The following is a 25,716-nucleotide window of genomic DNA, read 5'->3' on the forward strand; positions in this document are numbered from 1 at the left end:
AAGTTGATGGGCTGCCCTTGTGAGTGGGCCTAAGGCCGGCCCAATGTATAAAATTCCTAGGTCTGCCCTAAACCTAGAGTTCCTTGCCATTTTCAGAAAAGTTTTGCCTTGCCTTGAGCTGCAGCCGCCACCCCCTTTCCGCTAGGGTTTCCGTTCGACTGTCACGTAAGCTAAAGGGGCTTCTACTCCATGTAAGTGTCTCTCCCAGCCTACCGTTTTCCCTTTTTGCTATCGTGTTTCGCACTTTCAGTTAAAAGCCTCTGTTGACCCAGTTTCCATGGTTCTCTTTCGCTGTCCAGCCAGTTCTGCGAGCCATCTTTGAGTTGGTGCATTACGAAGTCCCGTGTCGAAGTTCTGTTAGCTTGAATCCCAGGTACAGGAAGTTAGAGCTCTTGTTTGCCAATAGTTTTGATCTGTAACGGTGTGGATTTCTGTTTGTATGATTTTATCCTTCGTTTTGATGTATGAGAATGCTCTATATGCTGGTGTGGTTCGTTTTCATGGCTGTTGCAGTGAAGAATAGTGGCGAGACCTATTAATCTCGCCCAAGCGAGTCCATCTCGCCTAGGCGAGATGAAACAGGGAGCTCGCCGAAGTTTTTTGCGCGAAATGTCGCCCGGGCGGCTCGCTCAATTTTTGAGCGAGCAGGCAACTCGCCCAAGCGAGAGGGATCTCGCTTAAGCGAGATCCCGTGTTGCCATGCCCTTGTTTTCTTTGTACTCTCGCCTAGGCGAGGGGGAGGCTCGCCTGAGCGAGCACGTCTCGCCTGAGCGAGACCCCTCAGCCTGAGCGAGATGCTGGGCGAGACCGTGCTGTGTTTTGGATGTTTGATGTTTCCTGAATGATCTGTGTTGGTTGAGTATGATTTATGATGATTGACCTGTATATGACGGAGCAAGAAGTATATTCTTGGGTATGATTCATGAATTGTGGGTGAATGGGTTGGTATGAGACTTAGCATGCGAAATGAATGTGTGGTTTGAAATCTAAGGGACGTGGTATTGACATGAGATGAGATCCTAGACTCATGGGATGGTGATGATCAGTGGTATGGACTCAGATGTGATGCGTATGAGGAATAAATCTCATGGATGGGTATGGAATTGTAAACATGCTTTTAATATTCTAGTAGTGTTGAGTTATGAATGTTGGTCCGTGTCAGCGTGTAAATTCCTTGGGGTCTCTAGGTGAGACCTCCGGGGTCGCGCTTCAGTGGTCGGGACGTAATTCCATGGCCCCTGCTAGTGGGTGTTCATGGTGGTGCCCCATCTGTATAACTAGGTAAGGATTCAAGGTAAGATTGCATCCTGACGCTCCGAGGGGCCAGTTAGTCTCACTTAGAGTGGACTGACTCTTGTGGTGGGAGTAGCAGGAGGCCTGAAACTCATTAAGGGCTAACCTTGTGGTGGGAGAGATTTTGATTCATCGTAACACTGATAATACATAGCTCAGGATCGAGCAGCTCAGGGTCGAGCAGGGGTATCCACCACAAGTGCAAACATCCGCTGAATCCGACCGAGTTATACGTATCCGGATGAGTCGAGTCGAGTCGTAGTGTATTGAATGAAGAGTCATAACATGTTTGGTTGCTATGTGGATGAGATGATGTGAATATATCTGATTGCATGTTGAATATGTTGATTGGCTCTAGCTTACCCGTTTGTTTGCATGGCTGTGTTGTATGTGGCTGTTTTCCTTGCGATGATCATCAACTTGGTTGATGGGAGCAGATGGGCGAAGTTCTCATGGTCAACAAGCGAATGGTGATTCCGCCGCTTAGCCGTCCGGGCTGGAGCTTTCCTTGTGTTTTATTCAGGGCTAAGGCCCATGTATCTCTTTTTGTATTTCTACGCTGCACTCTATGTTGTATTCGTATTCAGCCTACCTTTGTTGGCATCGTGGTGTGCCTAGTTTTATAGGGGTGATGTTGGGAACCCCAGGACTGCGCTATTATGCTATCTTATGTGTGGCGTTTCCTTTAATTGCGTTTATAAATTAAATGGGACGTTACATATAGCATGACAGAAAATATGTATATTAACCATGTTTTCTTGGACTATATGGACACTTTATTGGAAATAATTCATCATATATTGATGGTGAACATGATGAAGACATTGGTTCTTGATTTTACTGTTATTATTATCTCATGAATTGCTTAAAATATTATTTAAATATATGAATACTTATAAATAAATATAAATGATTTTTTTATGTAGGTTGGTGAGCTAACCCACTTAACTCACCAACCCGTGGTGAGTTAAGCCGAGTTGAAAAATTTCTGATTCACCATAAAATGAGTCGGGTTAGGTTCACTTATCGTCAACCCGGTTTGTGGTGAGCCAACCCGTTGACTCACTTTCACATATATAATTAAGGGTTAAATATGGTTTTGGTCCTTGAACTTTTAGTGAATTTTGGAATTAGTCCATTTCGAAACTTTAGACCAATTTAGTCCTTCATCTTTCGAAATACGTAGATTTAGTCCTTTTAATCAAATATTGTTAAGTTTATTTGTTTATACTATTTGACACATTTTTGCTTTAATGTTAAGTTAAATACTATTATGAAACGTGCTTGAAATGTCAAATAAACTTCACAAAATTTGAGGACTAAATTCATATTTTTTCAAAACACTCATCTTCATATTTAACAACTTTTAAAATTTTAAGGGTTATTTTTTTTCATCCAAAATCATAAGGATTCATATTAATCTCCACTCCTTGTCTTTAAACACCACCAAGTTTCAAAACATAAAACATTAACCTAAACATTATTCTCTAAATATTTTAGGAATTGTATCATCCATTTCTCTCTTTCCACAGAGTAAAAAAATATAAAAAATAAGGCATATGCTCCATATATATTATGAATGATATAATAAGATTATGCTTGTAAAGAAAAAGGTTCAACGAAGTGTTATTTTTTTTTAGCCATTTTTTTTACAAAATACTTTTATTTTACTATATTGTATTTTTTTTATTTTACAAAAAATGGAATTGAAGTGATTTCATATTTACATCCAACAAGGAATTGAACTTTTTCTTGCTAAAACATGGATAATACTTAATACACAAAAATCAAAATATTAATACATTTTAACACATAGATTCTAATGAAAACTAAAAAATAATAATATTTTATCGTTTTTGAAAACTAAAAATATCAACTAAAAAATATATACTATTTTAGTAAATTCTGATCAAACGTAAAATAATGAATCACTTTATATCTTATATTAACAATTTCTTAATCTGTTTGTGATACGGTATATATATATATATATATATATATATATATATATATATATATATAATCACTTTTTTCTTTCCAGTTTATTTAAAGGCAGGAAGAAACAGACCAAACTTGCATGCTGTGTTCTGCGCGTGGACAAAATGAGATAGTAGAAAAAGGAAAAATAAAATAGGCAGAGCAGTGTAGTTAGGTGAGCAGTTAACTTTTAAAGTTTAATTTTTTAAAACTTAACTAATAAATAGTACAGATTAATTTTACTGCTATTACTTCGGTTAATTTTAGTTTAAAACAGTTTAATTAACTAAAGTTCGATATAAGTTATTTTTGGCCTAGTCCTAGTTCTTCTCGTCTTCTTGCACCTCCTTCTTCGTACATCAATGATCTTGTGCACCTCAATATACAAAAAATTTGAATTTAGGTTTTTTGAAAAATATTTATGAATTTGAAAATATTTTTTAGAAAACTTAATTTGAAATATTTTTCTTAATAATTTTTGGAGTGAATATTTGGAAATATATTTTTCGATCTAAAAATACTTTCTAAACACTCGGTTCAAAAGAACTGTTGTATTTGTACTCGAATTCTTCCTCAACCCTCGTCATTCATCGCTATCTTACATAAAGACATGGGATACCGCGAGAGAAAGAGATGATTGGAGGTGTAACACATGACTTAGGGGTAAAGTTGGTATTTTTCAATTTAACGGTGTAGGAAGAAAATATGGGGTGCAGGTAGAGAAGCCTCCTGGAATTCTACATAATGGGCTTTCAGTCCTTTCTATTCCACAAATCAAAATCCATATAACTAGATTAATGTTCTGGAGGCAGTACCTATGTACTCGCACACCAATACGAGGCACTTATTAAAGTTGCCACGTGTCTCAAACATGGAACTCTCCAACACCTTCTTTATCCAATGATGCCCCTGTAATCCACATCTTCATATTCCTCTGTTCATCTCAGGTGTTCTTGTAGCACGCTCACACGTTGCACTTCCTACTGCACCTTTTACACATGTCCTCTTCCATGCAAACCCATCACCTCCACCTCTTCTTCTTTTTAACAACATGCATTCCCTTCCACACCCCCACAATCTGCATTCTACTGTCACATTACACCACTTCAACAAAATTATTACTTACCAAACACAAATACACAACAACAACAACAACAACATGGCGTCTCAACAGTTGGCTCGAAGAGAAAACACCACCGCCGAGAGACGTGAGAAAGAAACGGTTCCAAAGATGGCTACCCACTTTGAGAACCTTTCCGGGAAAGAGCCTCCGCAAGCGTTACAAGGTGGAAATCAGGTCAAAGAGCGTGCAGGGAAAGCCACTGGGGATGTTGGTGGACGTGGGAAAGTCATAGAGACTCAGGGGTTGGGTGCACAGTTTGAGTCCCTCGCTGACAAAGTGAAGATAAGTGACCATGCAGCGAATGTCGTTGGAAGCGAAGAGAGAGAAGGTCGTGGCGGTGTTCGTGATGTTGGGAAGTTCGAAATGAAAACTGAAGGTGGAGGAAGAGGGAACAAGGATAGAGAAAAACTGGAAACACGAACCAGGGAGGTTAAAGGAAGAACACAAAGAGGAAGAAAAAATGAAGGACAAGTAGTGGCAGAGAAAGGAAGAGGATCAGAACTTGGTGCTAATGCAACCGCGGCTATAGCTAGCACTTTGGAACAAGGTGATAGTAATACTCGGAAACCAAGAGAAGAGAGTGAAAGTGAAAAATCTACGTTGGAACAGGTTGATTCCAAAGACCTGAAGAAGAGGTACGAGAAAGCGAAACAAGCAGCGAGCGAGACACTGAACAGTACAGTTCAAGTTGCAACACAAGCGAAGGACGCAGCGGTTGAGAAGGGTCAACAAGGCTGTGCTATAACCAAAGACACCATTTCAAGTGCCGCGAAAGCCGCTTCGGAAAAAACTGCGCCGGTGGCAGAGAAGGCCAAAGGGTACACATTTCAAGTGGCGGAGAAGGCCAAGAGTGCGGGTGGCACGACAGCGAGTTACGTCGGGGAGAAAGCGGTTCAAGCGAAGGATGTTGCCGTGGAAGGTGGGAAGACTGCGGCGGGGTATGCTGCGAAGGTGGCTGGGGATTTGAAGGACAGGGCGCCGGTGGTGGGGTGGGCGGCGGCACAATTTTCGACGGAGATGACGGTGGAGGGGACGAAGGCCGTGGCCCATGTGGTTGAGGGGGCGGCGGGGTATGCGGGGCAAAAGGCAGCTGAACTTGCTTCAAAGTCGGTAGGTGCTGTCAAATGTTTGGCTGCTTCAGCTGGTGAATCTGCTAAGGGATACACTGCAAGGAAGAAAGAAGAGGCACAGAGGGAATTGGAGGCCAAAAGAGCATCCCAACCTCAGGTTCATTCAATATAGTCACTCTTATACTCTTTATATCATCCTAAAATCTAACTCAGCCTAAAAAAAAACAGTTTTTATCTTGTCAGGTTCTCCTTAATCATATACGTATGACCAGATACTGTTTCTGACAATTTTTGTGATATTCTCATTCAATAAAAAATACTTTTTTACATAAATTATGTTAGTTTTGTGTACTTGTGGAGGTAGGAGTGTAAGAAAAATGTGTTTCAATTAGCCTTTTGGAAGACTGTGTACTGAGAATTGGTACTCTGATTTAGTTAGCTGAAGAGAGGCAATCAGAAGGAATGGGCGAAACTGTAATCCAGAATGCAGAAAATGCAGAAAAGCCGAAGGAAGGTGGGGGAAGCGATGTTGGGTCGAAGGTGAAGAAACCATTTGATGGAGGAGGGACCAAAGAAGAAGGAAAGGGTGTGACTGGTCAAACATTGAAAAACACTGATGAGAAGTTGGGTGATGCCAACATCACTGGTAACTGATCGTGCCAAACACGATGAAGGGTCACAGAGTGCTTGAGTTGAGCTGAGTCTACGTCAGCCATTGTGTTTTAAGGTTTAGTTTTATGCCATACTTGGTTTCTGTAATTTCCATGTTTTGGGTTTGTTCTACGGGTTTTTGTCACTGTATAAGAACTGTTTGTAAACAATGCGTGTGGCTTCCTAAGCATGCAGAATAACGTGCTACAAAAATACTAAATTTGAGTTCTCCAAATATCGTTCATACTTGGTTTAAACATATTTTACAAGCTACCATCGAATAACGATTAAACTTGTTTGGTTTTGTTGTGAACTTGCACGTAAAACAATTTTTAATGTTAAAATATGACCGTCTGTATGAACTGGAAAAGCAAGCAGAAGGAAGGAATTCAGAGTAATGTACAAGTTGATGAATAATTATTAGTTGATACCCTGTTGAAGTCAAACAGAGAACTAATGAATACTTGCCTTTCACAATGTGTTTGAGGCATTCAAGAGTCCCAAATGGGGCCAAAGGCAGGGATGTTAGCCCTTTTGCATGCCCTAAGGACGTCTCTACTGCCTTCAGGGTTGCTTGTAACAATAACAACTTCAACATTCCACCTAACGGCAGCATTCACACTCATCTCAGCTACATTGGGACGACCAGAAATTGCTGTGTCATGAACCATAACTTTCTCTTTCGGGTATTTGTTCACCAATTCTCTTATCTCCTTTCCAAAGTTCAGTTCAATATCCTTGGCCACCCAAATCAAGCACACATCAGTTTTACTGGGCTGCAAAAGAAATGACAAGAACACACAAATCCCTGACCCTGTGGCAACCAACAACACCCTTTGATACAAATTTACTAGGTAAGGCAAGCCTGCAAAATGCATGGTTCGGACCCAAAGATGCTTTGGTGGGTCACTAACCAAGGACTTGGTAAAGTCACCAACTGCTCCAGCAAGCATCATGTGCTCTTTCTTTCCATCAGATATGATCCCAAAGGCATGCCATTCTGACAAGGGTGAAGGACTCACTCTCCCTAGTAAACCTGCTTTCACACCCCCTTCAAACCTCATGATTGAGGCGTGGCTCGATGGAGCCGATACACAAACTTCCACCTTTCTAACACTCAGCCAAGGAATGATGATCAGAATTGTGATAACTGAAGTGAACCAAAACTCTTGCATCTTCACCACCTCAGACATGGTCAAGTCATAGGTTTGTGAGCTAGATTCGTAGCTTGTGGAGAGAAAAACGAAAACCCAGAGAAGAACGAGAGCCATCCATCCAGCAAAACGGTGGATTCTCTCAAAAACATTGTGATGAAGGTGGCGGACAAGAGGAAAAGCTGCTAGGGAAGAGAGTAGAATGAGTGAGAAGATGGTGAAAGCAACACCAATAATCTCTGGGGAAGTTTTGTCCTTGTTTTTCAAAGTAAGAACAAGGGAATAAACAATCCAGGCTATAGAAGAAACCCCACAACCACTATGGATTCCTCCAACACTTTGAAGAAACGAAGTGGTGGCAGTTTTGATTGCAAGAGAAACACAAGGCCTCCCAATGGTTTTCACAGCCAACCAGAAAACAACTCTCAAAACTGCTTCACTTCTGCACAGTGTTAGAGCTAGAATGTTCCCAATAGAGAACAGTGTAGCTCTTGTCTTGGCATAAGGGAAATACCCTGCTGCTGAAAGAGCCAGCGCCACCAGATTCAAGGCCATGCAAACCATAAACAACCCTTTGTAGAATGTGAACCCTTGATCTAGCAGAATTATGGACAACCTTGACCTCTTTGGTGGATCAGTTCTGGAAAGTAGCTTCTGCACCTTAGCACCATTAGCTTTATCTGGTTTTTCTATGTCTTGAAGTTCAGCTATGAACTCTACCTCAACATCACTAGCATCAATGTCAATGTCACAGAAGTGGCTGCTGCCTCTGCTCCGTGTTGGACTGATTGTTTGAGGCTGAGGAAGAACTCTGAATGAATCGGTTCGAGTCCATGGAAGCCAAAGCCAAGTTCTGACTTGTTCCTGCTTTGTTGGTGATGCAATTGCAAAGGGGTTGCTTCTATTAGGATTGATTTCAAATGCTACCCCGCGACAACTAGAAAACCTGGCTATCTTTATCTCTGTGTTTTCTTCCATTGCTTCCACTATGAATTCATAACCTATTGGGTTGAATGTAGCAATGATAAATAGATAATATCATAATCCATTGCAGCACTAGTTGGTGGAATTCCTTAAGAGGGTTGCATGTTAGCTCCTACACAATGTGTTTGTAAATAAAATAGTATGCAAAAACCACTTACGTGAAATTCTCTTAATATTATGTATACTATAATAAAAGCTGTAATGTAGAGTCAAAGATTCATTAGAAATGGAAAATAATGTTATCATGATCTCAAAATTCAGTCTTATCTAATAATAATTCATACCATAGCATTTAACTATTATACTAAGGTCAATGGTTAACGAAGAGATGTGATGATAATTCTTGTTATAGCAAGGTGTGTGTGGTTAGAAGTCTTGTTTGTTAGTCATTTATGGTGTAGTAATCTTTTGGAAATAAGCACAAAATAGTTTTGAGATGATTTGATATCAAGACAAATATTAATAAAATGAGACCATGGTGCACTAATTAGTAGCAGTTTGATTATTTAACATTTCCCGTTTTGATTAATTTCGTTGTGTCTACGTTATTATTACTGCTTGTTCAAACATGATAAGCTCTTCCTTTGTACACAGTTTTTCTTTTTTTTTTCTGACAAAATAAACAATAGGCACATTGACTGCACGTTCGAATGTGCTAGAGAAAAAAAAAATCTCAAACCTATTATATACCCACCAAATCTCTGTGATCTTGTTGTTGGTGAGGTCCTATGAACTTAGCATTATTGTTGGCCATAACCATAGGAGATACAAATTTTTCTACTTTACATTACAACATTTTCCGACAAATGATACAAACAAAGGAATCTAATTTACAGACAATTATATGCTCTCAAGCATCAGTTTGTCGAAAATTGAATATTTTTTTTTTTCGGATGTTCGTGAATAGAGATGGCAAATAAACCCGTCCCCGTGGGTATTGCCCGAACCCGTCCCCGTTTTGACGGGGAATCCCCGCATTGACTGGGTATGGGTATGGGTATGGGGAATTCCCGACTTTTTCAGTTGGGTATGGGGATGGGTATGGGGATGTACATATACCCGCCATAAACCCGTCCCCGCCATATCTTCATTCTCGTTTAAATTATTAAAATATTCACAATTAATTAAGTAACTCCTATATATATATATATATATATATATATATATATTCTATTTTTTTTTCTTTTAATTATTTCATTTGTCATGAAACTCATTCTCATCTCCAATATATTTATCTTATCATAACCTTTATGTAATTATGTTAAAATGATGTATGTTAATAAAAAAAAAATATTATGCCTCACATTTGAATATTTATATTATTTTTTAATATTTTTATTTATTATAAATTTTCCTTTCACATGAGAATGTTTATACTCTCAATTTAAGATAATATAAAAAAAATTCTTTACTTATTATTATTATTATTATTATTAATTTTTGTTTAATTTGAAGAACTCTTTTGTTTCATTGAAATAATTTTCGTTATTTTTCAACCATTAAGTATATATGTTGATATTTGAAAAGTTTTCTTAGTTCTCTAAGATATTTTTCATCTTATCATACCTTAGTTATACATTTGATTTCCTTTGTGTGATTTTTTTCGATAGTCTCTCAAATTATTTCTAAAACACACATTTATTAGTTTTTTAATATTTTTATTTATTGTTTTTATTTTTATCATGTAGAATAATATTTCGATATATTCTATCTAATTATTTTTTATTTTATAACTCATTGTTAATCATAATGTAATTTTTTCACTTTCAATTCTGTTTGAAGTGGTTAAAATTTTATATATATATATATATATATATATATATATATATATAATGATATTTAGGAATAGTATATGATAATTCACTACAAGAAAAACATGAAATGGTGACTGATTTAGTCAGTAACCCATATCAGTCACTATTTTTCGTCATTGGTGGTAGTAGTTGATTTATTGTCTGAATCAATGACTAAATTAGTGACTGATTCAATGATCGAATCGATACTTGATTTAGTGACCAATTTAATTACTAATTTATTTGTAATTTAATGACAAATTTTTTTGTCACTAATGATATTTCTATTTAATTTTAACCACTTCAAACATAATTTAATAATTAGTTCTCTAATGTATTTTTCATTTTATCATACCTTAATTATACATTTGATTTCCTTTGTGCGATTTCTTTCGATAGTCTCTCAAATTATTTCTAAAACACACATTTGTTAGTTTTTTAATATTTTTATTTATTGTTTATTTTCATCATGTAGAATAATATTTCGATATATTCTATCTAATTATTTGTTATTTTATAACTCACTATTAATCATACTGTAATTTTTTTCACTTTAATTGTATAAATAACTTTTATTTACTACAATATAAAAATTTAATGTAATTGCTATGAATATTTTTTTGTCACTATCCAACATATATTGAAGTTCAAAAGATACAAAATCTATGTCAAAATTTTATTATTATGTTTATTATTTGTTCTTTGTGTCATTTTGATCAAGTGATGTATTATAACTTTTATTAGTGTATAAAAAAGAGATTTATTATAATTTAAAAAATTGAAGTAAACAAACATTTAAAATATATTTTAATTTGAATATTTTTTTCCTTTTATTATTATGTTTATTATTTGTTCTTTGTGTCATTTTGATCAAGTGATATATTATAACTTTTATTAGTGTATAAAAAAGAGATTCATTAGAATTTAAAAAATTGAAGTAAACAAAACATTTAAAATATATTTTAATTTGAATATTTGTTTTCCTTTTATATTTTTTTGAAATATTTTTTAATTTTATCAACTAAGTTCATCAATGTTGTAGTTTGCAAATTTAATAAATGTTTTGGTTCACATGAAATTTTATTTGGTATTCTAATATAAAATGTAAACAATTATAATTTATTTTAAGGTATTTGACATCGAAGAAAATCCTCCTAATATTGAATATTTCATAATATTATGTTTTCTTTACCGTAATTTTTTTTCTTTTATAAAAATTAATATTAAAGTAGTTAGAACACGGGTACGGGTATGGGTACGAGATTATACCCGTTACCCGGTGGGGATGGGGATGAGAAAAAAGTTTGATACCCGTTGGGTTTGGGTATGGGGATGGGGATGAATTTTTTATGCGGGGATGGGTATGGGATAGCGAAACCCGTACCCGCCCCGCCCCGTTGCCATCCCTCGTGAAACATAGGATGCAAGCTAGGACATAAATTACCTTTTTTGCCCTCTAAGATTTGTCTCCTTTACATTACAAAACTCACCAAGAAATACACCAAAACATTACTAAGAAGCTTGAAAAGAAATAAATTAACTTTAAAAGGAAGTTGAATAATAGAGATTCAAAATGCTGTAAAAGATTTTTACAATATATCATTTAAAAACAACTTTTGAGAGGTTTTCACAATACCTCACGGAGATTAATATAATTTTGTATAAGTGTAATAACTGAAGTAGAGATACATTTGATTTTTATAGTAGTCTAATCCAACAAATTTATATTTCATTTTCCTTTAAGAATTCTTACAGGGTTCCACTATAATAAGACTCATTATACAAATATTACATTCACTGGATAGATAATATTAATTTTAAATTGCGCTAACTATCGTTTTCTTTTTTTACTTCATAGAATTTTATGTAATTGAAAGATCGTAGATTTAAATGTAAAACAATATGCAAATAAACCATAATAAATTTGAAGAAAAAAAAAATTGTAAAAAATTAAGTGTACTTCAGATGATCAATATGTGTGATGAATAATACACAATGAAAAATATGGCGTGAAAAGTAATATGGTAAATAATAACATGAAGAATACCACAATAAATACTATATTTTTCTACAACTCGAATCTTAACTTGAATACTAAATTATATGATTCCAAATATAATTGAAACTAAATTTTAGAACTTTTGAACCAAATATTCAAATCAATTAAAAATTGACATTTGAAAACAAAAAACGAAGAAACCGAAAAAAAAAAAGACAACACAAATAAAGTTTGATAAATGTAAGGATGATTGTCACTAAAATTGAAAAATTCTCGATAAAATGATAAAATATGTGAAACAAAAACTCTAGGAAAAAAAATATTCTCACTCATTTGTCAAAACTATTCATATCCATTTTTTGAATTTCAAAATATTTAAATTCAAATTTAGTTTTAGTATTTTATCTCATTTGTAAGTAAATAAAAGAAAAATAAAATTCTAAGTGAGCACATTATAATTTAATAAGTGAGTAATATTGCGTTATTTGGATTCAAGTCCTTACTGAGTAATATTTTAATATTTCATTTTAACTTATCTAAACGTGCTATATATCTAATAAATTTGTATCTTGCTATTTAAAGTTGACAAAAATAGAGAATTACAAGAATGAAAATTGTTCTTGACACTCATTCATAAGGAATCTTGAAATTTTGGTGAGTTCGTCTAAATTATAAGCTAACTTACGATTTCGCCAAACCATTTTTAAAGAAAAATTGCCACCAACATAGAAGTCCTCATCCTACGTAAACCTATATTTTAAAGCTCATTTTTTCTTTGTTTAACTAGAGTTCATTGAACCTATGTCTTTAATCGTTTTTTGAGTTGTTACCGATATTACTTTTTATTTCTAAGGAAACTAATTTTTAATTTGTTATAAGATAAACTCTAAAAAATGGATCTTTCTTCCATGACTCTTTTGCTCCTTTTTGTTCCCTTCTCAGCGTATTTCTCAATACATTTTTATAATTCATAATCTGATTCGGCTTAATAATATTCATACTTTTCAATCTACCTAAAAAAACAAATATCGAATAAAATTAAAATTAAATATATTTTTAATCTTTGAATTTTATCACGAAATTAAAATTCGTTTGTGTCTGAAACTTTAATACATTTTTGTTATCTGTTAAATTTGTTCTTCAGCTAATAATAAAACAAGAACGTGTTAAACGGTGTAAATAACACAAGTATTAAAATGAAAAACGTTTGACACGTCAAAAAAATTTAAATATAATTATATTAAAAGGACTATATTATTTATTTTAAAGTTTGGAAAATAAAATATATCAAAATTTGGATTGAAATGAATTCAAATTTCAAAAATTCAGAAACTAAAATCATATTTAACCCTAAAATCAAACACATAGGACACTGTTACAAATACATGTTACTTGGAGTATTCTAATTTTGTAGAAGAATTTTACCACTTTCAAATTTTTCTTAAATGTAATGTGAGATTTTTTTTATTGACACTTAATTCTCAATATATTCTTCTCCTTTTTCCACAGTAAAATCCTATAATTCGCTTATAGCATCATTTTAACGTATGACTACTTAATACTCCTAATCATTATTTGGATAACTTCCTATTCATATTTTCTGTTCCAAAAATCTGTTTATAGTATTATAGAGGTATATAAAGGCAAGAGAATGAAGAACCTAGAATGGTGTTTTGATAATTGTGAGAGAAGGAACATGAATTTCAAGGAGGTTTTCAATGCAATGACATTGACACAGACATGATAACTGTGGGAAACACAGGAGAATGTGATGAGTTTAGTAAAGTTTCATTATCACATTGCAGATAAGAGTGATCCAAAAGGGGGATTGAGAATCTCTCATACATTCAACTTTGTAATCTCCTTCTGATATTGCTGTTGATTTGATTATGTGTATACGGAACCAAGTCTGAACATTTCATTAACTATTAATTAAAGCAATTCATACACATGTACAAATGTAGTATTATAAGGTATATCTTTTATTCCAAGTGATGTGAAATGTTGAAGCACTATGGTTCAATTCTTATCATTGTGACATCTCTGGCCATATAATTATAGAAAAAGAAATTGAGGAAGCAAACATAGAATAGAATGTGGTTGCAGTTGAAGGGGTGATTTTTCAGTGTTGACCCATCAGTGATTTTCATCAATAATTGTCTTCATTGGAAATTAGTACACTCTGTTCCAAGAATTGCTTTGTTACCAGTAGGAAAACTATTTTTTTAGTGGTTAATTTGCTTATATACTTAATACTTGAATTCTTCTATATTACTGGTTAAACTATACTAAGTAAATAGACTTCAAGTATTAGCATTCATACGCAGTCAAATTCTTTATGAACTCACCTTTCTACTAATCTGTTAGGCTTTGGTGGTTGTTACAGTGTAGCTTCAGTAATTTGTTATTTTTCAACACTACACAAGTAGTTTCGTGAAAATTTTAGTTTCAACTTCTGTCGTATTAAAAAACTTGATAAATTTGAGAAATCAACATCCAAAGTGAGAATAATTTTTAGTTTAATAGACTGCAAGAAAACTGTGACAAAGTCAAGAAGCAGATTACTTTTTCGTGGATATACAAGGGCAAAAAGAAAACATTATATCTACCATTGTAGTTCTTCAGTAACAGTGAATGAACCAAAATATTGAATGCTGAAGAAAATTCTTTTTAAGTTGTATGACATGAAAAAGCAACGTAACTGGGAGGGAAGCATCATGTATTTGATTTTAAATGATCAAAAGCATAATCACAGACTGTAAAGGACTAAAGGTCGAGTTTGTCTGTTTATTTTATAGCATATTTTGGAAAAAGGAAAAATAAAGTTTCAAATGAAACAGACACTTTAAAATAATCTGAACGATGAATTTGATTAAGAATATATTCCATAACAGTTCAAGTTGAGTGTGAATATGTGACACTCATCATCCAAGAAATCTTCATTCAAAAAGGGCTAAAACAGAGTTCTTTGTTTTGGCGTCACAAACACATTATGGTTGATAGGGACAACCTTGATGGTGGATAAAACAGAAAAGAAGACATTAATCAATCTTTCACATCATTGATTGAACCTCAGTCATCAAAATGAGCCAAAACAATAATTTCTGTAAGTTCATTATCGTAACTGTGGATGAAAGACACACACTACCTGTATTTATACTTTTTAAGTTTACAAAGAGAGAGAGAGAGATAAAAGGCAATATAAATGAAAAAGAAAAGTGAACCAAAATAAAGATTGTTGATTATAGAACTAATGATATATGCACAAGAAACAACAATACTACTATGAAGAAGTATGAACTATTAATTTTGCAGAAAACCAGAAAAGAAAAATAACAATATTACATGTTGATAACCCGAATCTCACAAAAAGCTGATAAAATAAAAACTAATCAAAAACAGAAGCAGGACCAGAACTTGATGATAGAATTGGTGAACCCAGAAGCTAACAAGGGATCTGAGAGGTGCACCACTCCATGACATGCAGTGGAGCCTTTACCAATTCCAATGCCAACTCCACTATTACCGTTATACACAAGCAGCAGGGGCATATGCATGTCAACAACAACCTGAGAATATTGTGAAGCAAAGTTTAAAACTTTATGAATGTTTCACTCAATCAGACCAAACCCATGTCACAGAATCAGAAATCAAACAAACCCAAATCACAAAATCGATTTCAGATTACATGATGACTAATTTTAGGTAATTTAATCTCAATTTTTTTTTCAATCTTTTGAACTCTTTTACAAGTATTTTTCAATCTTAGAAATTTTGAGGAAGAAAAGTGATGATTGGTCTTACCCGACGATCCAGATGACGAGGCCAACGATTGAGACGATGAGGGCAAGAAAAGCGAAGGGGAGACCCAAGAGAAAACCCAAGGGTCTGCAATCACCATCTGAGTTGCACATACTGATTTTTCTGGTGTGTGTGTTTTCTTTTTCCTTTGGTCTGAGAAAGAAGAAGTGAAAGGCTTACGGTGGTGTTATTAAGAAGGGAAGAGAGACGCACGCGCACACGCGTTTGTGTTTGGTGGCTTCAAGTTAAGGCAAACTAGTATGTTTGGTTTGTTCTTCACTATTACCAAGAACAGCAAGTTTTCCAGAATAGGAAGCAAATACTTTTCTGGAATTTCTTATTTATAAGGAATTTCATAAATTTAAAAAAGTAGTAATTAAGAGTATAAATTAAAAAAGGATAAATATTTTTTAGTCCCTTGACTTCTAGTCAAAATTGAAATTAGTTTCTCTTTGAAACTTGAGATCAATTTAGTTTTTTATTTTTAAAATCTAGATAAATTTAGACATTTAATAAAATTTTGTTAAATTTATTTAACAACTCAAATACTATGATTAAATGTAAATACTATGATTAAATGTGTTGGAAACGTCAAATAAACTTAAAATTTGATTAAAGAGACTAAATACAAACATCTCTAAAGTTAAGGAACTAGTCCAAAGTTTCGAAAAGAAACATTTTCAATTTTCATTAAAAACATATTTAATCGATTAAAAAATAATAAAAGAAAACGCCAAAGGGTACAAATAATTATAGATATATAATTATAGATATAATTGAATTGTTAAATATAATTTGAATATTTAAATTTGAGTAATGTTTCTTGAAGTTAATTTTAAAATTTTATATTTTAAAGTAAATAATTTTAAAATAAAATTTTATTTTAACAAAATGAATTACTTTATTAAAAAATTAAAATATTTTAATTAATCAATTAAGATAAAATATTTAAAAAAACAAAAGATAATTTGATGATAAACAATTCAAATATTATAAATTTCAATTTATTAATTGAACTTGCAAAAATTCTTTATTCTCTAGAAAAACTCTTAAACCATGATACTTAAATTTCAAGTTTAAAGATATTTATAATGTGACAGTTTTTGAAATGAAATTGTGTCACTTTCCCTTTTAATTTTTGTTGTGTGATCCTCCCTTTATAATTGTAAAATAAAAATATTACAAGAATGTAATGACTCCTTGATAGATATCATATACATACACGGCACACTATCCAAGAAGCTAAGGAATAACCATTGACTTCATTCAACTTTTACATCACGCTAACTTCTTTGATATCATACACATTAAAAAAGTGATGCTACTTACATCAGAGTCTATGTACTCAAACTAAACAACATTATTTCCTTTTCATTTTCCTTACGCTTCACATCAATACTGGACGCGTGGAGGATTGAACTTCAGAATTTCCATTACTACTTTGTATTGCAGTCAAACAACGTTGCCAGTGGAAAAAAATTGCATCACCAAACGTGTCGATGGAACTTTATCTCTTCAAAGTATATATGATAATAATACTGTAGTCGACCTTGCAATATCAGTTTATATTTTTCTCTCCTGAAAATAGCAATTGTTCATGATATGGTGCCAAGATCATTCAGGCGGTTTGGTCAAACTTGAATTCTCTTTTTCCATAGCAATGATGGATGCCAGCCTCTCGTAAACCTGTGACAACACATCAATATCAAGCCAGAAGAAGCTAGATAGAAAAAAAAAAGTGTAAATAGATTATGCAGTGACAACTTAAAGAACTTTAATGTAGTCATCTAATGACAAGCTGATATACATATTTTTAAAATAATTATCATAAAAATAAAATTACCTCAGATAGTTGTTTCTTGTGGCCATCTTTGTCTTTCTTGTCCTGATTGCTCATAGATGATGCATCATCATACCTAGACAGCAGAATATGAAACCAAAATGTTAAGGTTGGTTCATATGGAGGTGAAGTGGTAGAATCGAATTTTTCAGCTATCTTGACAGTCATATAAGCCTGAAATGTCGCAGGAACAACCTAGAAAACAATTGGGATAATTTCTTTCTTACCAATCACGGGGAATGCCAGCTTCATCTCGAGCTGAATAATTGAAGGGGCCCTTCAGTTCCACATTGTATTCCTTTAGCAACTCTGAATGGTTGCAAAAATACATTAATGTTGAAAATTCAATGCCTTCAGTGTGTTGTATCGAAGCAGATAAGTAAAGATTAACCAGGTTTCACAACCTTTAAAAGTGGAGTCTGGAGCACAATTCATTTTTTGACAGACAGAAGCAAACCAGTAGACACCAACTGCTACATGTGCAATTTCCTCATCAGCGATTCTTGCCACAATCTTAGATGTCCTATTATCTCCAAACCCAACTAATTTTTTCACCAGGCGTGGCCCAGCATCTAGTCCTCTAGCCTCCTACAAGTGAAATAAATAATACATTTAGAACAACTCCCATGATTCAAAGCTTGTGTAAATAAGCATTTCCAGGAATTTTCAGAAAAGAACATGTCCCACTTTTGCAAGAGGTAATAGCTAGTGAAAAATATAAGCCAATGGGCAAAAATGTTGATGTAAAATATGGTTGTGGACTAATAAAAATCATCAACTTTAACAAAAGAGTTATTCTATGAGCCCTAATTAGGCAGTGTAAAAAGGACTCCTCTAGAAATCTTCACGAAGCACTCCAGAATCCAGATAAATTTGTCAGAGGCCCAAAACTCAGGATTACTATTACTCATTTCTACGCACAAATGAAAACGAAAAAGGTAATGAAGTCTAAACTAACCAACAGCTTTCAAAGCATAAAATGAGTGTTATTTCACATATCCTATAATTGATACACATACGCTTGAAAAAGAAATACAATCTCATAAAAAATAGCAACATTGTCATATTTATTAATCAGTTTTTCACCAAATGGTAACAAACATTTCAAAGAAAGAATGAAGGTGGGGGTTAACCTGGACGAGCGGGATCACAGCCAAACGTGCAGCAACATTGTCTGATGATTTCTCACATTCCCTCCATAGAATATTGTGAGCTGGCATGTCACCATATCTGGTTGGAAGAAGATCCAAAAGATCAGCATAATTAAATTAACTAGAACAGGAAACAAATTGAAAAGACAAATAACCTTACTTAAAACCCAGCTCAGCAAGCCTCTGTGAACACCAAGAGAAGTGGCGACTCTCATCATCAGCAACATGAGCAAAGTCAGCAAAGAAACCCTCCCCTAAAATTTCACTATAGGGAGAAAACCGGACAACTGTATCCCACGCCAAATCAATTGCATTGAGCTCCACGTGTGCCAGATTATGAAGCATATATGCATTCAGGGGCAAACCCGAGTCCTTGGGAGCAGGGATTTCCTTAGGAGAAACCTTAAGTCAAAGAAAACAATTTCATTATGCACAAGACAAAGTGAAATCCATGAAGAAAATTAAACCTTCAACTTCAAGAATCAACATGTCATTATTATTTAAAAAAAGAAAAAAAAAAAAAAACTGCGAAGCCTAGAGCAATACAACAAGGAAGATATGGGGAAATTCTTAAAAAATTAAAATACAATACAGTGTAAATACACAAACATGAAAATAGAACAACACTTTTACATAATTGCATAATATTTGTAAAGGAGACATTATCATTTCTCGGTAATATATAAGCTTATCAGTAAATAGGTAACAAACAAACAAAAACTAGTAGCAATCATAATATTATGATAATTGATGTTTATTATGATACAGAATATTCCTAACCCATATCATATCATATCATATCAGAATTTTCCTTTTTTCCCCATGGACACCTCACAAAAATACAATTTTCCAAACTCATGCGAGAATGCCTCAAAACAAGTCTTGCCTAGTATAATTGCCTACTCTTAACTGTAGTTGTAAGGATTGAGAGTGTTGGGAGAATTAGGTCTTAATGATATAATTTGCAATATAACAGAAAAGAAAGGTAAATAGAAAGAAAGAAGTGATAGAGAGAAGGGAACCAGTTGAGGATTTGGTGGTCGGGCGGGGCGAGAGGGGGGTAGGGAAATGCCAAGGGGGAGGTTGTGGCGGCGCCACATGGAGTAAGCCATGTGAGAAAGCTGGGACTTGGCAAGAGGGTCGCTGGTGGAAAGAACGATAGAACCAAGCTCAGCCAAGGAAGAAGCTTTCCCCAATGGAGTGGAATCACAGAACACGGGTTGGGGCTCTGGGCCATGCTCCCCCCACCTGCGATTCTCGTTCAGATGGCTCTCCCTCCATTCATCCAGACCACGCCATGGCCAAACCTTCACACCACATGAAGACGAAGTAGAAGAAGAAGACGAACAAGAGAAGCATCTGGGCTTCAAATGCGAGGCCGAAAGTGATACCATCATTGCTTCCAGTTTCAGAAGCTGCATCACTTCCGCTTCCTCACTCCCCAATGCTTATGCTCCTACTCTCCCTCCAAGCTTTCTTTCTCCCAAAATATGCCCAACACTATAACTCAGTTTTGTTTAACCTCTTGCAGTGCAGAGTCAGAAATTGAAAAAAAAAAAAACGCTTTTAGTTTTGTTTTTAAACTGTATCACTACGTTTTTAATTTAATTAAAAAAGGTTTTCTTCGCACTTGTATGTCCAGTTAAAATTGAGTTTAATCCGTTTAAGTCAATGAAAATAGTCGTAAAAACTATTTGATTATGGGACCCTTGTTCCTGTAAATTTTATCAATGACAAAATAAGTTTAATACAGCAAAATTTGATTGAATACAGGATAAAAATACAATTTTCTCTTTGACCCTGAAAAAAGTAATTAATTTTCAAAACAACTGGGGAATGACTCAAATTATCATTTTTAGACGACTAATACTTCAAAACTACCTTTAATCGATAATTATTAGGAGAAATTCATTTTATTTTTATTCTAATTGTTCTGTCCACAAATTATTATGAAAAGTTTATACAACCAGAAAAATTGTTAAAATATCTGACGCTTTGTTTGAAGGAGTAATTACAATTGACTATTTCGACATATTGAGACATCTACCATGTGAACCAATAATGACTTCAAGAACTTGAATTACAGATTATCTTTGCATGTCAGTGTAGCGGTAGTTAGCAATGTACACCGCTACGGAGAACTATCTGACTATCATCACATTCTACCAAATATTTTACATGAGTTCGTGTAATCACAAAGAAAGTCTTATAGCAACGGTACAACAGTTCCGATGATGAGAGTAAAGGATCCCACGCTGCATCAGTATGATCACAGGTGGCCCTTATAATGCTTCCTTTACAAACCAACAGCTAAATTAGGATGAATAATTTGGAAACCGGAAAAACGAACTAGCCAAGAATCACATCACTAGCAAATCTTAAATATCTGAGATCTGCCAAATCCACATGAAATGAAACAACAATGGATAAAAAGTTATTAGTTCACAAATTTTATGATCAATAAATAGACTCGGACAGTCTAACCAACTGCAACAACTGATATTGATTAATTCAATTCACATGTTACATTAAAAATTTCGTTACGTTGTGAAAATAGTAGTTATCGCATAAATAGATAATATATGTTTACAAGTTCATAAGAATTGTTATTTCTTTTCGGGGATGGATACAAGTGCAAGATAAAGATGTCATTCCACAACAATGCATTTCAGTTCCCATTGTTTGTAATATAGTAAGCAAGCAAATCATCAATTCATCATTAAGTAGGGAGATGGTAGTGAGTATACAATAACCAACATTTCAAACCCTAATCGTACAGTATAAAATCCAATATAACAGGATGTGAGGCTATAACGTTAATAAAGGTACTAAACATTTCTACATAACCAAAAATAAAACAATAAAATCAATTTACTGAAACAACGCAGTACTACTCAGGAGACCTTCGATACCGTATTCAAAACAGTTCCAGAAACCAAATAACTGAAGAGAACTATGAGGAAAGATAGCAAATGTGACTTTTCACACCACTAATATTTACTTTCAATAGACCATGCTTTAAATATTTTCACGCAAATATTATGTTTATACTCTAGAGGTATATTTTTAAGGTCATCTTCCATTAATCTTTATAATCTACACACTAAATACATTTACATCAGACAACAGTGTTGCCATAGATAAGAGAGAAAGTAGAAAGCTTTTTGGCAGAAATTATTCCTAAGACAACTACCCATAAAGAGAAACTAAACTTCAGCACATCTGGAACTACAAGACATAGGTTATATAGGTTATGTTACCAATAAAAAATGCTCTCAACAAAGTAAATAGAATAGGACATGGAACATATGCAAACAAGTAAGGGGTATGCAATCAAGTAAACATTTTAACAACACGAACTAAGAAAAGATGAAGAGCACGTGAAAAAAATGTAAAATTTTATAGAAAATGGCATCAAATACTTACTGCTAAAACTGCACTTCATGCAAAGAATCTAAAAACAAGGCCACACTCCAGAAACAACCACTACTCATTGCATTCAATTTTAAATTCAAACCCACTTATTAAACCTGTAACAAGATCGTCTTAAATTTTCAAATTGCAGAAATATTAAGCTTGAATAGAAAAGTAAACAGTAAAAACCAGTAACAAACATGGAGCACCAGGATGAATGCAACCGAAAAAACATTTATGGTAACCTAGTAAGAATCATGAGTCAAACAATCACGATAGTTGCGAGAAAAATAATCTTGAAAGATACATATGTCACTCTACAAAATAAAAAGATGGGAGTACAAAGCAGAGCATATAGCGAAACAAAGATTTGGGGGTTGTGATTCTACCTGACAGAATGAATTTAGGTTCTCTATTACCCAGCATCAGACCCAGAGGCTGAGGAACTACCAGTATCAGAATCTGCACAAATAAAATAATATAAATCAGACAGAACACTTGACCAAAACGAAAAGCAGAAGTGAGCATGCAGTAGCAAGAATAATAAAGGTTAAGATATCTCTTGACTAAATAATTAATCAAAGTAACACTTGATGAAGAGCCTGAATCACTGCTGGAGCTGCTTGAACCACTTGTCTTACTCCCATCCGCTTGAACTTCTTCTTGCGCGGGCAAGGATGGGGGACTATTTCTTTCATCTGCTGATAAAAACGTAAACAAGATACATCAATTAATCTAATAATGAGATCCACAATGATGCTACCATTAAAAATTACCTGTTTGTGCTTCTTTTGAAATCTCAACCATAACTGGTGCCTGACTCTACAGAAGCATGAAAAAAAAAAAACATTTAGCAATGACTGTTTGACAATGAATTCACTGATCAATGAAAGTTAAAATTGAAAACTGTACCTTTTGCAGGGCATTCTGCTCAGCTTGTGCTCTAGCTTGAATAGCAAGTTCAAGCTTCCTCTTATTTTTGCTCAAACTTTTCTTATAGTTGGTCACAAATCTATCAAGCTCCCAGAGAGTCTCCGTATCCACACTATCAATGTCGACTTCAATTTCTTCATCATGCTGGGAAAGTGCTGAGTTTCTCTTCTTAATGATCTGTACAATGGCATCTAGCTTCTCAGAAGGTAGACCCTGAAGGTTTGTGCTGAGTTTTTGCTTTTCCTCATATGTCATGTCTCTTTTATGAGGGTCTTTGGCCTTGGGCTTTTTGGGAGCAGGGGTTCGAGACGAAGGAGTGATGCTCATGTTTTTTTGAGGTTGTGTCATTGATTCTGACCTATCCAAAATCCGTCTCATATCAATAGGTGGGGGTCGAAACCCAGGAGCCTTTCTAGACAAAGGTGAAGGCGAAGGGCCAGCCGCACCATAATCTTGTTCAAATCTCATTTCGTGGTTGTAATTTGACTCTATTACAGCCCATCTCTCCTCAAATACATCTGACAGCTGCTCAGCCATTATATGAACGTCTTGTCCTTTGGGATTATAAGTCATGGCGTTGCGAAATGTAAGTCTCACATCCTCAGCAAACTCCTTGGGTGACTTGTACAAATTCTTGTTCAGCCTTGACTTCACAGCGCCCAGGTCCATTGGATGCTTGATGATATCAAAATAATCGTGTAAACCAAGACCCTCAACGTCAACTGGAGTATTAAACACCCAACCATGCTTGTGCTTCATCAATTTCTCAAGCAACGAACCACAACTCTTCAAAAGCTTCAATCCCATTCCATGTCCCATCTCAGCTGCACCATGCTTCTTCCCATTCAATTTAGACTTCTTGTTACTCCCTGAAGGTGGAAACTTTTCTTTCCCAAGCAAGAACTCCGAATTGCGATAGAACTGGTTCGCCTTGGGCGTCCTCTTCTCCTTCTCAATGGTTTCGCCAACCCCTTGACTATTCTCCAACACTGACACGCTCAACTGATGCAAAGGTTGGGAAGGCTCTCGTGGTGGAACAACAGCCGAGGCCACCTCCGAGTGAGTACGCTTAGTTCCAACCCTCCTACCAGTCCCACTATCCACCATCATATCTGAAATACCATATTGAGCTCCAATCACCCCCAACTTCTCTTCAATCCTACTCACCAAACTCCTAACCATATTGAGCTCACTCTCAAGCCTCCTCATTAACTCTGGCTTAGACCGCCAATCCAAACTTAGCCTAACAAAACTCCCTGGTCCCGGTAACCACTCTGGTATCCCGGGAATACCGGAAGGATCATTCAAAGCACCGTTCACATGCTGCGGCCGAACTGAATTCCCATCCTCCAGGTCCTGCTGAACCAAGGCGTTATTGCAATTATCCTTAGCCCTAGGATTACCATTATCGACAGTGATGTTATCCCTACTGTTGTAATGGGCGGCGGTAATAGTCCCCGAACTGTCGTCCCCGGTAAAAGTTGCAGCGGTAGTACGAGGAGCGACGTTCACGGCGTTGGCGTTGGCTTTGTTCCTAGGACCTTTAAAGGCTTTCCTTGTGTAGACTTTGCTCTCTGTGTATCTCTGCTCCTTTTTGCTGCCATCATCTCCCCCAATTTGTCCCGAAGCCATACATGCAAAACCCTAATTGCTTTTTCCCTCCCCTTAAAACCTTAACGGAACCCTAGAATCCGAAGATAGGGTTTTACCCAGGGAGGAGAATAACCTAATAAGACAGCCTACAAGTGAAATTCCGAAAATAGAAACAAATCGATGGAGAAGAAGAAAGCGAGGGGTCACGAGGACACAGAATAGGGTTTGGAGCTGTGTTACCTTAGTGCTCCGATCAGATCTCACAGTTTCTCTCTCTGGAGATGGAGATTCTCTCTAGAACTCTCGGTGTGGTTCTCTTTCAGTGCAAGTGAACGGCAAATCGTGTCATCTTATCGCGTCACAGGTGTACGGCAACGGTAGATGCATGTGTGGAACCGTGGACCGGGTGAGTGGATAGTGACGCGTCCGAGGTGCGTTACAGAGAACCGTTTTAGCATCAAAACTTTGCACGTAGACTCGCTAACAGGTTTGGCCTGTGGGATGCACGCACCAATGACAGGGGAGAGACAGAGGGACGTGGATGTCACGCGGTAGGAAGGGAAGCCGGATTTGTGACGTGAGGATTTGTTGGCAAAAAAATAAAAAAGATTGCGTAAGCGGGGTGTGGCGCGTGAAGAGTATTCGTCAGTTCGGACCGGGCACTGTCCTGCCCAGTCCTGAAGAGATCCACACGCGCCGGCATGGCGGGTGAGATGAGGTTTTGTTGGGCCTTTGGATTTATTGTCTTTGGGCTTAGGTTGCGGATCATAGTCCAGTTGACATTAGTGTATTAAAGAATCTTCTAAAATTTTGATTGATTTACAGTAGTTGATGGATTCTTTAAAATTTATCAGGTACAGTTTAATATTATGATAAAAACAATTAGTCTCATGAAGAATGAGAACCCAAAAAAAAACTTAAAGTTTGGATTAAGTAAAAA

General features: G+C 35.2%; 5 protein-coding genes across 11 annotated transcripts; 1 reads left to right on the top strand and 4 right to left on the bottom strand.

The window, feature by feature from the left end:
* The first annotated feature begins 4,277 nt into the window (after positions 1-4,277).
* Positions 4,278-6,349, top strand: LOC114183639 (seed biotin-containing protein SBP65-like). Its single transcript, XM_028070722.1, has 2 exons — positions 4,278-5,620; positions 5,899-6,349. The coding sequence occupies exons 1-2, from the start codon at positions 4,322-4,324 to the stop codon at positions 6,115-6,117; spliced, it is 1,518 nt and encodes a 505-aa protein (XP_027926523.1). The 5' UTR covers positions 4,278-4,321; the 3' UTR covers positions 6,118-6,349.
* Positions 6,350-6,553: 204 nt separating this feature from the next.
* Positions 6,554-8,931, bottom strand: LOC114183640 (adenylate-forming reductase 06235). Its single transcript, XM_028070723.1, has 2 exons — positions 6,876-8,931; positions 6,554-6,827 (listed from the first exon to the last, which is right to left on the bottom strand). Exons 1-2 carry the CDS (start codon positions 8,244-8,246, stop codon positions 6,606-6,608), a joined length of 1,593 nt encoding a protein of 530 aa, XP_027926524.1. The 5' UTR covers positions 8,247-8,931; the 3' UTR covers positions 6,554-6,605.
* Positions 8,932-15,246: 6,315 nt separating this feature from the next.
* LOC114183985 (signaling peptide TAXIMIN 1-like) lies at positions 15,247-16,155 on the bottom strand. Its single transcript, XM_028071207.1, has 2 exons — positions 15,849-16,155; positions 15,247-15,613 (listed from the first exon to the last, which is right to left on the bottom strand). The coding sequence occupies exons 1-2, from the start codon at positions 15,956-15,958 to the stop codon at positions 15,490-15,492; spliced, it is 234 nt and encodes a 77-aa protein (XP_027927008.1). The 5' UTR covers positions 15,959-16,155; the 3' UTR covers positions 15,247-15,489.
* Positions 16,156-16,980: 825 nt separating this feature from the next.
* On the bottom strand, positions 16,981-20,389 carry LOC114185106 (uncharacterized protein HI_0077). The gene is made up of 7 exons (XM_028072620.1): positions 19,859-20,389; positions 18,997-19,238; positions 18,819-18,915; positions 18,090-18,273; positions 17,913-17,994; positions 17,689-17,761; positions 16,981-17,531 (listed from the first exon to the last, which is right to left on the bottom strand). Exons 1-7 carry the CDS (start codon positions 20,255-20,257, stop codon positions 17,460-17,462), a joined length of 1,149 nt encoding a protein of 382 aa, XP_027928421.1. The 5' UTR covers positions 20,258-20,389; the 3' UTR covers positions 16,981-17,459.
* On the bottom strand, positions 19,002-25,265 carry LOC114185104 (transcription factor GTE4). Of its 7 annotated transcripts, none has more exons than XM_028072617.1 (5): positions 23,163-25,262; positions 23,027-23,072; positions 22,841-22,951; positions 22,640-22,712; positions 19,002-19,238 (listed from the first exon to the last, which is right to left on the bottom strand). In XM_028072617.1, the coding sequence occupies exons 1-4, from the start codon at positions 24,813-24,815 to the stop codon at positions 22,666-22,668; spliced, it is 1,857 nt and encodes a 618-aa protein (XP_027928418.1). In that variant the 5' UTR covers positions 24,816-25,262; the 3' UTR covers positions 19,002-19,238; positions 22,640-22,665. The 7 variants fall into 7 exon arrangements, with proteins under 7 accessions (XP_027928418.1, XP_027928420.1, XP_027928414.1 ...); XM_028072619.1 differs by having other exon boundaries at positions 22,841-22,948; positions 23,163-25,256; XM_028072613.1 differs by lacking the exon at positions 19,002-19,238 and adding an exon at positions 20,881-21,229 and having other exon boundaries at positions 22,640-22,951; positions 23,163-24,909; positions 25,017-25,265.
* Positions 25,266-25,716: the final 451 nt, after the last annotated feature.

This window comes from Vigna unguiculata, chromosome 5, assembly GCF_004118075.2.
Source record: "Vigna unguiculata cultivar IT97K-499-35 chromosome 5, ASM411807v1, whole genome shotgun sequence".
Taxonomy (NCBI): domain Eukaryota; kingdom Viridiplantae; phylum Streptophyta; class Magnoliopsida; order Fabales; family Fabaceae; genus Vigna; species Vigna unguiculata.